The sequence below is a fragment of the Diabrotica undecimpunctata genome, chromosome 8, assembly GCF_040954645.1.
Source record: "Diabrotica undecimpunctata isolate CICGRU chromosome 8, icDiaUnde3, whole genome shotgun sequence".
Taxonomy (NCBI): domain Eukaryota; kingdom Metazoa; phylum Arthropoda; class Insecta; order Coleoptera; family Chrysomelidae; genus Diabrotica; species Diabrotica undecimpunctata.
Window position 1 is genome coordinate 2,575,710 of NC_092810.1, and position 13,991 is coordinate 2,589,700.

General features: G+C 34.5%; 2 protein-coding genes across 2 annotated transcripts; one reads left to right on the top strand and one right to left on the bottom strand.

The window, feature by feature from the left end:
- Positions 1-4,967: 4,967 nt before the first annotated feature.
- On the top strand, positions 4,968-8,169 carry LOC140448220 (uncharacterized). Its single transcript, XM_072541327.1, has 3 exons — positions 4,968-5,002; positions 7,587-7,848; positions 7,923-8,169. Exons 1-3 carry the CDS (start codon positions 4,991-4,993, stop codon positions 8,054-8,056), a joined length of 408 nt encoding a protein of 135 aa, XP_072397428.1. The 5' UTR covers positions 4,968-4,990; the 3' UTR covers positions 8,057-8,169.
- Positions 8,170-10,621: 2,452 nt separating this feature from the next.
- Positions 10,622-13,733, bottom strand: LOC140448221 (uncharacterized). The gene is made up of 3 exons (XM_072541328.1): positions 13,630-13,733; positions 11,893-12,247; positions 10,622-11,108 (listed from the first exon to the last, which is right to left on the bottom strand). The coding sequence occupies exons 1-3, from the start codon at positions 13,699-13,701 to the stop codon at positions 11,008-11,010; spliced, it is 528 nt and encodes a 175-aa protein (XP_072397429.1). The 5' UTR covers positions 13,702-13,733; the 3' UTR covers positions 10,622-11,007.
- Between the last annotated feature and the right edge of the window lie 258 nt (positions 13,734-13,991).

A 13,991-nucleotide genomic window follows, 5' to 3' on the forward strand; every position in this document is an offset into this window, starting at 1 on the left:
ATTGGTAGTCTAATGAATGAGTTTGTTATTAGTGAGATTAGAGATTTAAAAGTTATTTGCACGCTACCTGGTCAACAAAAGGGATTTACAAAGTTTTCATGTTTTATTTGTGAATGGGACAGTAGAGCAAGATATAAGCACTGGTTCACAAAACAATGGCCCATAAGAAATGTTTTAACAGCTGGCGAGAAAAACATTTTGTACAAAATTTGGTAGATCCAAAAAAGATCCTCTAAAGATCAAATTAGGCTTAATAAAATAGTTTGTCAAGACGCTGGCTAAAGATGGAGAATTTTTCAAGTACTTGAGTCGAAAGTTTCCCTGTCTATCAGAAGTCAAATTAAAAGAAGGTGTTTTTATTGCACCATATATTCGTAAAATGATATTCTACTCCACATTTACTAAGGGAAAAGAAGCTTGGATTGCATTCAAAAAGTTGTAACCAAGTTTTTAGGTAATGTGAAAGACCCTAACTATGAGCTTATAGTAGTTGATTTATTAGATAAGTTTGAAGATTTGAGATGTCTAATGAGTCTCAAAATGCACTTTTTGCATAACCATCGTGACTTTTTCCCTGAAAATCTGGATGATGTCAGTGAAGAACAACCCGAACGATTCCACCAGAATAAGGTGATGGAGAAACGTTACCAGGGACATTGGAACACCAACATAATGGGTGATTACTGTTGATCACTTCATCGGGAACAACAGAGTGCCTCGCATAGAAGAAAAAGGTACTTGAGAAGTTTTACAGATAAAAGAGAAAGAAAATACAAAAGCATTGACTTCTGAAATGATTGTACAGACCTATACTATTACAAGATAAGAATTAGATAAAAGGTATTGTTCTAATAATGTATCATTTTAACGTATTTCGGTATTTTGTCTTTTTTAAATTCTTATATTGGAGAATAAACCAGTGTCAAATTGTGGCAAATCTGTGGGTGATACATAAAATCTAATTTTAGATTCTTTAGCGCCAAAAAAATACATAGGATTCACATAAATTTGTAAGAAAAGTTTTAAAAATCTTTTTTATTTTTGTTGGCCTGTATTATTTGTCTAGTTAATATTCTTTATGTGTATATTATTAATTATCGTTGACAATGATTTAGAATTTATCCGGAAAAATGTGTGTAGTAAAAGCCATTCCCTACCCACCTAGTCCTTCAGCAGAAATAGTCCACGCCCTGAGAGTAATGTGACAGATATTATGATGCAAACGCATGTTTTATTACTCGGTTGACCAAAAACGATAATAGATTTTATAAAAGTGCATAAAAAGTGCATGGCCTACGTACTCTCTGTAACTGGCACCAGGAAATGAATACCTAATACTCTTTCATACTTCATTTCAGTTTCTTGAAAAATTAATAAAACAATGCATACTTATTGTAGTTATAATAATAATAGTACAGTTCATAAACGAAGGGAGAATTGGCTAGACATTGAGGATTTCATCGCCGAAGTAGGAAAACGTCATCGTGTCGTTTGTTTGACATGTCAAAGTAAAGTTTACGTAAAGTCTTTACTTTATACAAGCATTTTTGCGAAACTTGTTTAAAAAATGGTATATTTAATAAGGCAATTATTGATTATAATTGAATTAATAAAAATAAAGCAAAATATTTTCATTGACATCTTCTGATGTTAAGATTTCTTCTCCTACTTCTGTTAGATTTAAGTTGACTTGTTGGATCACTTTTGATGTATTTCTAATTTTCTTAATTTTGTATAATCAAACTTAATATTCATTAACTTTTCCTCTCCCGAGTTTAGCATTAAAGTCCCCCATTACTATTGTAATGTCTTCTTTTTTAGTAGATCTTAAAATTGTGTCTAACTCCATGTAAAAATGTTCTATATCCTCTTCTTCCTTCTCCGCTGATGGTGCGTATAGTTAAATTAAGTTAACTTATTGTATAGTTGTCTTCAGCTGAACCATTATCGCTCTCTTTGAGTAAGGAGTGAAGCTTATAACTGATTTATTAGTTTCCCTGTCAACAAGATTGCGACTCCATAGCGATGAGCCGGATCGTTGTTTCCAGCATAATACATCATGCCGTTTTTGGTTATAAGTTTGGTCATTTCTTGTATTACATTCTCTAATTTTTCTGACTGGTACAAGCTTCTTACATTCCATGTTGCAAGTCTTATTGGTCTACATTTGTGTATTCTTAGACGTGTAATTTTATTATCTAAACGAGGATTTTGCTTGCTTTGGAAGAAGAATCGTTCAGCATACACAAGTATCTGAGTATTGAGATAGCGAGCAAAAATTAGAAACGAAAAGATGGCGAAATCAATCTAAAGAGATGTTAAAAAGAGGAGGTCTTTGTAGATGGTTTTGGCTTGTTTGGTCCGGGATGCGAAGATGTGAGTCAGTTGATTGAGGGTCTAAGTGCGGCACAGGAGTTGGCTTGTGTAAGGTCAAATGAGAGGTATAAAAGGAAACAACCATACTGGTGGAACGAGCGCCTTTAAAATCTGAGGAAAAATTGCGAAAAATGAGAGTAAGAGGAGAGTGTAGGAAGTTAAGAAGAGTGCAAGCAGGAGATTTGGAAACGATAATAAATGAATTGAAGCAAATGCAGAATTAATATATGGATAAGGTAAGAAGACCTAAGAGAGAAATGTGGAGTAACCTGCTTCAGGACTTCGAAAGCGATATCTGAGGCAGGGCTTCAAGATTGTGTTTATCGAATTAAAGGGGAAAGGACACCCTACCACCTACCTAAGGAGAAGAAACTCCATTTAATACGGGAGCTATTTCTACAGGTGAAGGATAGGCGTGAAAGGGTTATCGGTTTCGTAGAAGTACAACACCTTACTTAAAACTCGACGAGGCTGTTGGATGGATGAGGATCCGAAAGGTACCTGGCATAGAAAGAGTCAAGCCGAAGACAATAAGACTCGCTGCACCAAGATAACTACAGCTTTTCCTGAGATTGTTAAATATACTGCTTGAACAACACCAGTTTCCAACACGGTTGAAAGACGCTGAAGTTGTCCTTATCTCGCAAGGTAGAGGAAACAAGGAAGAGATGCGCTTTCGGCCAATTTGCCTTTTTAGTTCGGTAGCTAAATTATACGAACGACTTGTGAAAGCCAGCCTTGAGTGAAAGCTAGAAGAAAAGCATGCGCTGAGCGACCGCCAATATGGTTTTATGGTCAAAAGGTCCACCATAGATGCGATCACCGAAGTGACCTCTTTAGTCTTGCAGGATACAATGAGATGGGTGGCTCTTGCCCTGCTTGACGTCAAGAATTCTTTTAATACCGCATCATGGGAAAAAATCATGTCCAGGCTGAGAGAATTGGGCTAACGCCTGAGTATCTGGTCAATAGGGTCAACAGATACTTTACTGACAGGTTCATAAGAGAAACATACCAGCATCAGTTTGTCACAGGTGTCGCAGGACAAATCTTATTTTTGCTTTATAGTGGAGGGGGTGGAGGTTGCACCGGTTAAATCGCTTAAGTATCTCGGATTCTGGTTGTCGGAAGGACTGAGGTTCGGAGTACACTTCCAAAATATAGCAGAGAAGGCGAACCGAAGTCAGGAGAGGTTGGTACGGCTAATGCCGAACATTGGAGGCCCAGGTAGCAACAAAATAAGGGTGCTAAATGGAGTTTTTCAGTCGATGGTGACCCACGCTGCCCTCATGTGGTGCAGCATATTGAACACTGCGAAATACGCCAAGTTAATGGAGACTTCGTAAAGGGGACATCTAGCGTCTACAGGACGGCCTCGAATGAGGCTCTGTATGTCATTGGAGCAGTGATGGACTACGATGGCCTACGATGGTCTTGTGAAAAGAGTGAACGAGGGTATATACGGGGAGGATGGATGGACATATAGATAAGGAAGAGAGATAGAGAGAGAGAACGATAGAGGAGTGGCGGAGAGGATGGGCGAATAATAGCGGAAAGACAAGGCATTTTATTATTGAAACAGAAGTTTATCATCGAAATCAGGAACTGGATAGATGATATTTAAAAAAAATAAGCAGAAAACAGAGCTTTAAGAAATTTAAGCAGAAAGTTTACTATCAAATTGACCAGGATGAAGAACGTGATTCCACGACGATTTCACTTCATCCCTACATTAACGACCCCCGTGGGTTTTTAGCCGGAAAAAGTCATGTAAGTCATCGTTCGTGATAGAACCCAAGCATTTTATGTCATTTGATGATTTTCCCCAGGTTCATAAATAAGGACGAAAAGGATGAATGAACAGAATCTTCTGTTAAAAGAATCCAGCAAACTATATAGAATCTTAACCCTAAATCTTTTTTAATTAATATTTATCCAAAACTGAACACATACCTGTTGTAGTTTGGATATTATCTATCATCCTCTTTTCATATATTTGGATCTCGACTATGTTAGTCTACAAATCTGTATATTATGGTTTAACGAAATATCACATTTATTTATAATTGATTGAGCAAAAGAGATCTATTAGAACAGTGAAAGGTGCTATAAGACAGCAAGGGGAAATAAAGAGACAAGAAAGGAAATGAATATATATTTAATCACTGAGAAAATAAAAGAATGTAGAACGAAATGGAAACAACTAATAACAGAAGGATGAATTTTTAACGCAGAAGCAGGCTAATGCTAACACGCTGGAATGAATGAGATAAAGAAAAAAACAGGACAACAGGAAGCAAACCAATAGCTTTATTTGTTATTTTTTGTTCGCAAGTACCAACTTACAAACAAATACTTTAAATTAATAAAATTAAAACCTCAATTTTCTTGATAATTTTTAAAATCTTTCGGCTTGTCATATTATTTTAACATTTTTCGTAAAACCTGAAAAAAAAAAAGATTTTTATAAAGTTCATCAAGTATCCTTACTATAACTGCAAATAATATTATACAATTCTGCAAGGATGAAGGTCAGTGTATGATCTATATATACCGGGGTGTAGCATTTGTAGTCACGTTGTTCAGTCCCGACAATTCCATCAATTACACCAATATGAACGGTTTGGTAAGATTAAATTTTCATTAATAATTTTTGTTTATAATATAAAAAAATAGTTTTAATATGCCACTAGCCTCTAAAACTTTTTTCAATTGTTTTCAAGTTTCGTATCACAAGAGAGAAAATTTTGCCGGCAATATTTTCGACTGATATGAAAGTTTGTGCCTGGCAATTTTCGCGAATTAAATGTTGACAGTTAAATCACGAGACGTCAGTCAAGTCGAGTCACTATATCTGTCCAAAATTGATTACGCCTGAATAATGTTTGTCAAACTGACAACAATAGATTTACCAGACACCTTCGTAAGGGATCTGTCATATTTTTGTCGCTGAGAAATCACGGGTAGGAAGGAGATTTCTCAGTGGGAAACGTGGCGTTTAGATCTGCTATATGAATTAAAAGTATTATGAAATACTTGAAAGATTTTTTCGGTTGGTCTTGTTCAGACTAGATTAGGTCTTGATGTTTTACTTTTCCTTTCATTTATTAATGTTTTGCTTGATACTTTTAAATAGAATCACAGATTATTTCTTATTTTATCATTTTCTATTTGATAATCACTGTCTATTACCTGAAATTTGGGTTTAAATGCAATCATACAAGACGATATCATCTTCTCTTTAATGTATATGTAATACTAACCATTCATTCCAGGTAACCTAGCAATTCTTCTTTGTTCGAGGGTTAGTATGCAATTGGTATACGTTCTCATTGGTCAATGTTTTGTTTATAGTTTATGTCTATTGTTTTGAATAATTTTGTTTTTTATTATATACATACAAGATATTTCTTTTGCCCTAATTATATTATTTTATGGCAATTTCATGTCTGAAATTAATACCACACCATTAAATCACGTTAAACTTTAATGACCTTTGTAGAAAAGGGTACAGAATCTATATATTCCACTGTATGATAAGTTTGTTTGATCGGCTCAGATAAGCTTTCGTCAAAATGAAAAAAATCTTTAACAGCCACGATATAAAATTGAAAATAAAAGTTCGTTTACTAAAATGCTACGTATTCTCCGTTCTTTTATATGGCGTGGAGTCATGGACCTTAACTGAAGCATCACTGAAGAGACTCGAAGCATTTGAGATGTGATGCTATAGACGCATGTTGAGGATTTCCTGGATAGACAGAGTTACCAACGAAGAAGTACATGATAGAATGGGTAAAGAGCGCGAACTAGTCGTAACTATAAAATATAATACGCAATGAACAACAATATGACCTACTCCGGTCATACTTCAAGGTAAAGTGCATGGAAAAAGAGGTCCAGGACGAAGAAGAATATTCTGGCTGCATAACCTGCGAAAATGGTTTAATTTAACCACTACCGGACTTTTCGGAACAGCAGTCAACAAAGTCAGAATAGCCATGTTAGTGTCCAACATCCGTAACAGATAGGCACCATAAGAAGAAGATAAGTTTGTCCAAGACTGTATTGATTAATATGATAGATGGCTGGTCTTCCTAGCGAACATCTTTCTACATGTCAAATATTAAAACTACAAGAAGTTTTCGTTTCATTATTAGCAATCTTGTTATTTTTGTTTGCACTTAAAAATTATTTTAGGGTTTTTATTAATTTTTTGTCTATTTGTCTATAGTCGTAGCAGCTGATTTTTTTGCTTTATCTGTACATCAAACAGGGACATTATTCTACAATATGCACAGTCAGTTCTATCTTTACTTTTTTGTAGACCTTTTAATCGATTGTGGGAATTTTCTCCGGCTTCCCACAATGCTTTTATAATTTCAAAGAGTTAGTTATTCGTCTCCCATCAACTTTAACTTTTCATGGCTTTTATTAGAGCTTTAACTTCTCTTTGCAATTTTCCTCTAATAGTACTTGCGATTCATTACAAATATAATGTTCTGTTTTAGCGAAATGTCATTCAAGCTCTTCGAAATGATGTTTCTATTTTTAACATTATTTGTTCTTCGTCCACTTTTAAGTTTCATTATTTTTCTTTAACATGTTTAATTATTCTTCTTAGGTTTTTCCATAACACTATAATATTATATAAGGTTAGCTCAAACATCTTCGACTTCAAACAGTTTAGTAATGTCTTCATTTAGTAATTTATCTTCAAAATTGTCTTAATTTTGATTTCACACTAGGTTATAATCGTAGAATGTTGCTGTGGATTAGAGTGGTTGAATCTTTTCAATCTTACAGCCACTTCCACTGGATGAAATATTACCTAAACCTTATCTTCCATACATAAAAAGTTATGTTGCTTATCTGGTTCTAATATGAAATTCATTATAGAAATTGGATTGTTTAGTGGACTTCTTTAAAATGGCTTTACTTAGTATCTAAATCAGAATCTCCTTATAAGAACACATTTCTTTTATCTTCATTTAAACTTCTTATCAAAAATACAGAATAATTTATTCCTACCTGGTATATTATATAGAAGATTTAATGAAAGTTTTGAAATTTTCCATTCTAAGATCTGATTTTTAATTGTTATATTAAAATCTGTTATAATTTCATAAAACAGCTTCATTTATTTATGCTAAAAATTGCTTATGTTAAAAAATGTAGACATTGTTGATTCTAATTGATGATTGTTGCAGATCATTGCTCTCTTCGCCACCTTGGCAGTATCCTGTGCTTCCCCAAGCGGCTTGGGACTAGGCCTTGGATTGGGCGTCGTAGGTCCAAGAGCAGTTATCGTTCCACCCAGCTCTGCCACCATCATCAGCAGACCACTAGGTTTAGGACTTGGTCCAGTCATCGCTCCTTGGGGAGTTGGTCCTCTGGTTGGTCCACTTGCCGCTCCTCTCGCTGCTCCACTTATTGCCCCAGCTGGCGCTGTTGCTGTTACCAACGGAGGAGGTACATATTCTGTCCATTCTTCTTCCACAAGTGTTTCAAAAATGCATATTAATTTTTGTTTTGTTTTTTTTTAGGCGTTGTTGAAGCTAGTGCCCATGGAGCAGTAGTAGCCGGTCCCAAAACAGCTCCAGTCATCATCGATGGTCCTTCTGGCACAGTTAGGGCTAGCGGTCTCTGGGGTCCCACTTTGGCTGGAGTACTCCACTAAAAATCCGATATATCAACACTAGTACTGAACCGAATGAAACTGCCTCAACACATTTTAATATAGTTATTTATAAAATTTTAAAAAATTTGCAATAAAAATAATTATTGTGTTTATTTTTTTGTTTTTTTTTTACATTAAATAACAACACATATTGTTGGGGTGGTTATATATCAGAGCAGTCTTAGTTGCTTCTTAATAATAATATTTTGTAACTGAGCAGACTATATAGATACCCACATTATTTTTGAACTTCTTCAAACGTACATTACGTCTGGATTATCAGTTGTATAGTCAAATGTGTGCTTTTAATAGTTTTCAAACGAAGTATCACTGTTAATTTTGAAGTTATATACAGGGTGGTCCTTAAGTAATTGTACAAAAAGAATCAGCGTTCTGTTTTCGATATCTCTTTTGGTAGTGCCTTCTTTAGGTATTATAGATCCGAGATATTTATGTTTATTACATGTTTTTGTGTTTCTAATTTCTAACTCTGGATCTTCTTCATCATCTCCTATTTTAAGATACCCTATCTTTGACATATTCATATTGAGGCCCCATTTTTCATATTCTTTCTTTACTTTTCTAAACATTCTTACCATGTCTTCCTCATCATTCGCTATGACTACCTGATCATCTGCAAAAAATAAAGTTGTTAGAGATTTACCACCACCTATGTCTATTCCCATTCCGGATACTTGTTTTCTCCACTGCTCTAGCGATGATTGAATATATATTTTAAATGAGATTGGAGATAGACATCCTTGTTTAAGCCCCTTTGTTATTGGACATGATTCAGATATAAAGTTACCTTCTTTAACGACACTTCTTACATTTTTGTATATATTTGCGATAGTATCCACATACTCTCTACTGAGACCTACTTTCATCAATGGTTGAAACAGTTTTTTCATGGTTCAGAGCGACTGCGAAAGCCGTTCTGATGAGGCCTATTAGGCCGAAATACGTATAAGCGGATGCGCAAGCGCCCTGTACGTGAAATCAAATCTTAACTGTCGTTTCCTTTTTATTTCGATATACTCTGTACGAGTACTAGAAACCAATTCGCTAAGAATTTTGCTTAGTTGAGGAGATATGTTGTGAAATGCAATTTTTAGATTCCCCATGTCTCTCATAACATCTTTATCAACGTCTGTTTTGCCTTGCAATTCTTAGAAGGCACAGATTAAAGCGAAATTCTAAATTTGGTTTCGAAAATTAGTCTACGATTTTATTCTTCTATCTCTTCATTTCCTTTTACCTTTTTCTTGGTCTTGCTGAGAATACATATATCTATTTTTCTTTTGACTTAAAATAATCATACACTGGAATGTCTTCCTTTGTCGAGAAATTTTGACTTAATGAGCTCTTTCTAGGTTTACTAGGCGCCACAGTTTCACTATCGATTTGATTTCTTTTAATTTAGATTTCTAAAAGTCCCATTTATTTTGCCAAACACTAATCACTTTTTCTTTGACGAACTGTTTTATATCACTAGGGATAGCGTTTGACACTATTATAGCGATCATTTTTGATAGCTTCTTTTACTTTGAGGTCTGCGTTTTCATTACCTTGTATTCCCAAGTGAGATCGAACCCACATGAATTTAACTCCTGAGTCAGATTCTTGTAAGGCAGCAAGGCTCTTTCTTGATGAGTAAGGCTATGGGGTTCTTAATGTATAGTTGACCAATTGTTTTTAACAAGTTTAGAGAATCTGTGATGATGACGGAAGAAGAATGGTTTGTAATGTTGATATGAATGAGGGCGACCCATTGAAGTCTCTGAAATTTAACGAATTCTGAGATTGGTGCCTGTTTTAACAGTTGGCAGAGTTCATTGTTGTACCTGGACCTTCATACTCCTTTTCGTTAATAGGTCCAAATATCTTCCTCAGGACTTTCCTTTCAAAGATTTTCGACTTTCGTTTTATGTCTTCTGTCATTACCCCTGTCTCGCATCCATCACATACTATTGGTCTTGTAAAGTAAGCTCTGTTTTCCTTTGCTATTCTTTATGGTTCTTCTGTTCCATTCGTGTTTAAAACTTTTTACAGTTTCAATATTGTCCTTTAATTCATCTGTGCGTCTGTTTCCCCTAGCTCTTGTCTGTGTTAGTTTTTTTGTCTTTTGAATATTTGTTTCTAGTGCGGTCTCTTCTGCTCATGCTTTAAATTGTGAATATATTTCTGCTGTCTCTTCCGTTCTGCTAGATGATAATGCTCATAATGCTGATGTCATCGGCATAGGCGGCAATCTGTATTGATTTATTTGATAAGAGATGACCTCTTTCTACATTTTTATATTACTAGTTGGGTATATTTTTGGGAAATGTTAAAGCTATGCAGTATTTAATATAACGTTTGTCTATTAATTAAGTCGTAGGCCTGTTTGAAATCAGAGTAATACCTAATAAGGGTTAAAAGCGTTCCAAAAACGTTGGTTTTATTCAAAAACATCAGATAAAGCATTTGCTGTAGTTTTTTTGCTGTCTTTTTTCTTGTTTTGATGAAGAAAATATAAATTTCTTCCTTTATAAATTAGAAAGGTATTAAAAGATACTAAATATATTATTTTTAAACTCTTTATTGAGCAAATATTGCAAATAAATACTAATAACAAAATTTCACAACCGTAGTACATACATTTAAACATTGCTAATAATATCTACACATTTTCCGCAGACTTTTATCCAGGTCGTCTTCGTAAAAATTTCCAGTGAAAGATCCAACAAGAGGATAACTTCGATAGATCGTGAGATCAGATATATTAGTTTCCAGACAGCCTTGTTTCTGCCTGTAGTATGGAAATTTGAAACTAGAAATTAGAAGAAGTTGAAGAAGGAAGTTTTCTATAGAAGAAAGAGAGTAATAGCTTTATGAAGTGTTCCATCTTTATTGAATTTTGACTGGAATATTTACGGTTTTGTATGGCAGTGTTTCTTTTTGATGAAGGTTTACCAGTGTCCGGCTAATCCATGACCGGCCCACCCATGACCAGCCCAGGCACCATGACCGAGTCCCCAAGCACCATGACCGAGTCCCCAAGCTCCAACACCTGGAACAGAAAAAAAATTAAATTATATTCCATAAAAAAACTCCATTAAAAATTCGACAATATATAAAGTAATCATAATTTTTTCTACTATATTTCCTACAACCAAGTTCGTTTTGGTGTCCAACAAACTCTTTAATTATTCCTTTCTATTATGTATTTTATATTTATCAGTTTATGGGTGTATTGACAGGTTTTTTACACTCACCAAGAACTATTCTATATTTCACTTTTTTATTTTATTAATCATTCTAAGAAAATAGTAAGTTTCCACAACAGAGATATTAGTAGATTTATTTCTTAATTATTTTCCATACTTATCCTTCTATTTTCTTGAAATATTCTTAATATGTTTGCTCTGGTATTATTATTATTATTATCCAGATTCAGCCATACGGCCCACACTCCCTCTAAGGGGAAAATTCACTCATCCCAGATACCTACGGTATCAAAAGGATTGAGTTCTGGTGGGACTACCTCCGTGTTATCGAGTCCTAGATATGGTATGCTGGAGTATCTCCCAAAAATTTTTGTACACATCTGGACGCCGCGAAGAGTACAGCTTTCTGCATGGCCTTATAAAGATGTTCATTTAGACCCAGTTGTTTTATGTTCTCTAAGAGGTTTTTGGGAATAACACCAGTAGTAGATAGAATAATAGGTACTGTCTGAGTACTTTGCATTCTCCATTGTCCTCCATTATCCAGTTATCCTATTATCCTGTCTGAGTACTTTGCATTCTCCATTGTCCTCCATTATTATTATTATTAATGTAATAAAAACTTACCAATAGCTGGACCAGCGACAACAGCTGGGGCAGCAAGAGCGGGGGTGATGAGGGCACCGTGGTTGACGGGTCCAACAACAGCGCTAGGTCCAGCTACAGGTCCGATAACAGCGCTAGGTCCAGCTACAGGTCCGGCAACAACAGCACCATGAGTACGGGGTCCAATAACAGCACTAGCTCCAGCAACTGGTCCAATGACAGCAGCTCCAGCGGCGTGGGGGCCAGCAAGAACGGCTCCATGAGCTGCGGGACCGGCGAGGATGGCTCCATGAGCTACGGGAGCGGCTAGAAGAGCTCCGTGTCCCCAGCTTGGGGCGGCTGAGGCTACAGCCAAGGTGGCGAAGAGTGCAAGGACCTGCAATTATAAAAGTAAGTTTCATTGTACAGTTAAGTAGATAAAAATAATAAAAAGCAGAGGTAGGTAAATTGATTCATAAGATGTTTTGGAGAGGTAACTGTAGATAACACATGGACGAAGTAAGAAATAAGAATAAATGTAAAAGAGATATAAAATGACCAAATAAATAAACGAAAATTACTTTGGTATGAACATATACGAAGACAATAATACTGCCCTGAATTGGGAAATGGAAACCAAATAGAAGCAAGAAAGGAAGAGGTGCTAGATTACAGTGGACCAGAAAACTAAAAACAGCAATGGAAAAAAGAGACCTCACTGAAGAAGATATATATGACAAGAAGAAATGACGATTGGGATGTGGTGAACAGCAAACAGAATATGCTGTGTGAAGCCACGAATAAGTCGGTAAGTAAGAAATAAATATGATTGACGTAGATAAGCCATGTGTATTGATGAAGTTGAGAATACAAATATATCTTGGATAACAGAGTTGTGAGTTACATAACAAAGAAGCTTCAAAACGAATACGCTAAGTAGATGAAGGAAGCAGCTTTTTAAAAACGGATTATACATATGTAGACGATTAAGTAGAAGATAAATGACAAAAAATGGGCTAGAAAAATCAAAAACAACAATTAGGTAACTAAACTCCATGTAATAGAACAGATACTGAACTTAACACCAAAAAGGAGAATATAGGCAAGAATAGCAAAATTATAAATGGGAAAATATGGCTTAAAAAACTTCTAGAAAAATTAATAATAAGAAAAAAGAATAACCTGAAGTAGTACAGATATACAAAAAATGTCAGTAACAGCAGATAGATAAAAAAAATAACACAATAAAGCCCCATAGTAGAATCTATAAATAGAAATAAATGGAAGTTGAAAAACAAAATTAGACCAGTAGGGAAAATACGAAAAAGGATATGGAAATACAATAAAAATAATTTTGTATTAATAAAATACAAAGACGCTCATAGCTAGAGCTAGAGAAAATTTCGAAGTTAAGAAATGAAATAAATATGTACATCAACAAAAAATAAGAAAACTAGAATTAGCTAGCTTTCGTTTTTTAAAGAAAATAAATAAAATGATTAAAATGAGGAAGAAAAAAGGTAAAATTCAAGTTTAAACTTTAAAGAAAATTATAACAAAAAGATGACTTAAAAATTGGTATAACTCCCAAAGAATGGAGGATAGAAACTTCAAGGAAAATTCGAAAAATAATATATTGTTCTGAAAGTGCATAGATATATCAAAAGTGTATAAATTTTAATAAAGAAAAGACATAAAAGTGTAAAAATAGCTATTGAAATAAATAAATTAAATTTAAGTTTTCTAAATTGATTTTAAAAATAATAATACAATTCTTACCAAAGCGTTCATGTTGAGATATGTCTGAGAAACAGTACAATTACAGAACCGTTCACCCCGATATATATACATTGTTTTTGACCTTCCTACTATTTTTTTTAAACAATTATGGTTGCTCTAGGTACTAGTAATGTTAAATACCGGTAACGCCTAATAACGGAGACAGATTTTTTAATTGCAGTAAATCATTGCATGAATATTTTAAGATTTATATGTAATGGCAGTTCCTGCACTGTGTGACAATCTAATGGTTTATTGTACTAAATTTTTGTTACCTGTTTAATGAAGTTACAAATGTAAGATTATGGAATAGTTAGAAAACGTTTAATTAGAGCCAAAAATGTACAATAGTTAAATGAAAA

What these genes read in the sequence shown, in the direction of transcription:
- LOC140448220 (XM_072541327.1), top strand. An exon ending in TGCTGTTACCAACGGAGGAG is followed by an intron (nt 7,849 to 7,922) that starts GTACATATTCTG and finishes GTTTTTTTTTAG; the next exon opens with GCGTTGTTGAAGCTAGTGCC.
- LOC140448221 (XM_072541328.1), bottom strand. Translation starts at nt 13,701, where the DNA reads ATGTATATATATCGGGGTGAACGGTTCTGTAATTGTACTGTTTCTCAG. An exon ending in ATCTCAACATGAACGCTTTG is followed by an intron (nt 12,248 to 13,629) that starts GTAAGAATTGTA and finishes TTATAATTGCAG; the next exon opens with GTCCTTGCACTCTTCGCCAC. An exon ending in TGTCGCTGGTCCAGCTATTG is followed by an intron (nt 11,109 to 11,892) that starts GTAAGTTTTTAT and finishes TTTCTGTTCCAG; the next exon opens with GTGTTGGAGCTTGGGGACTC.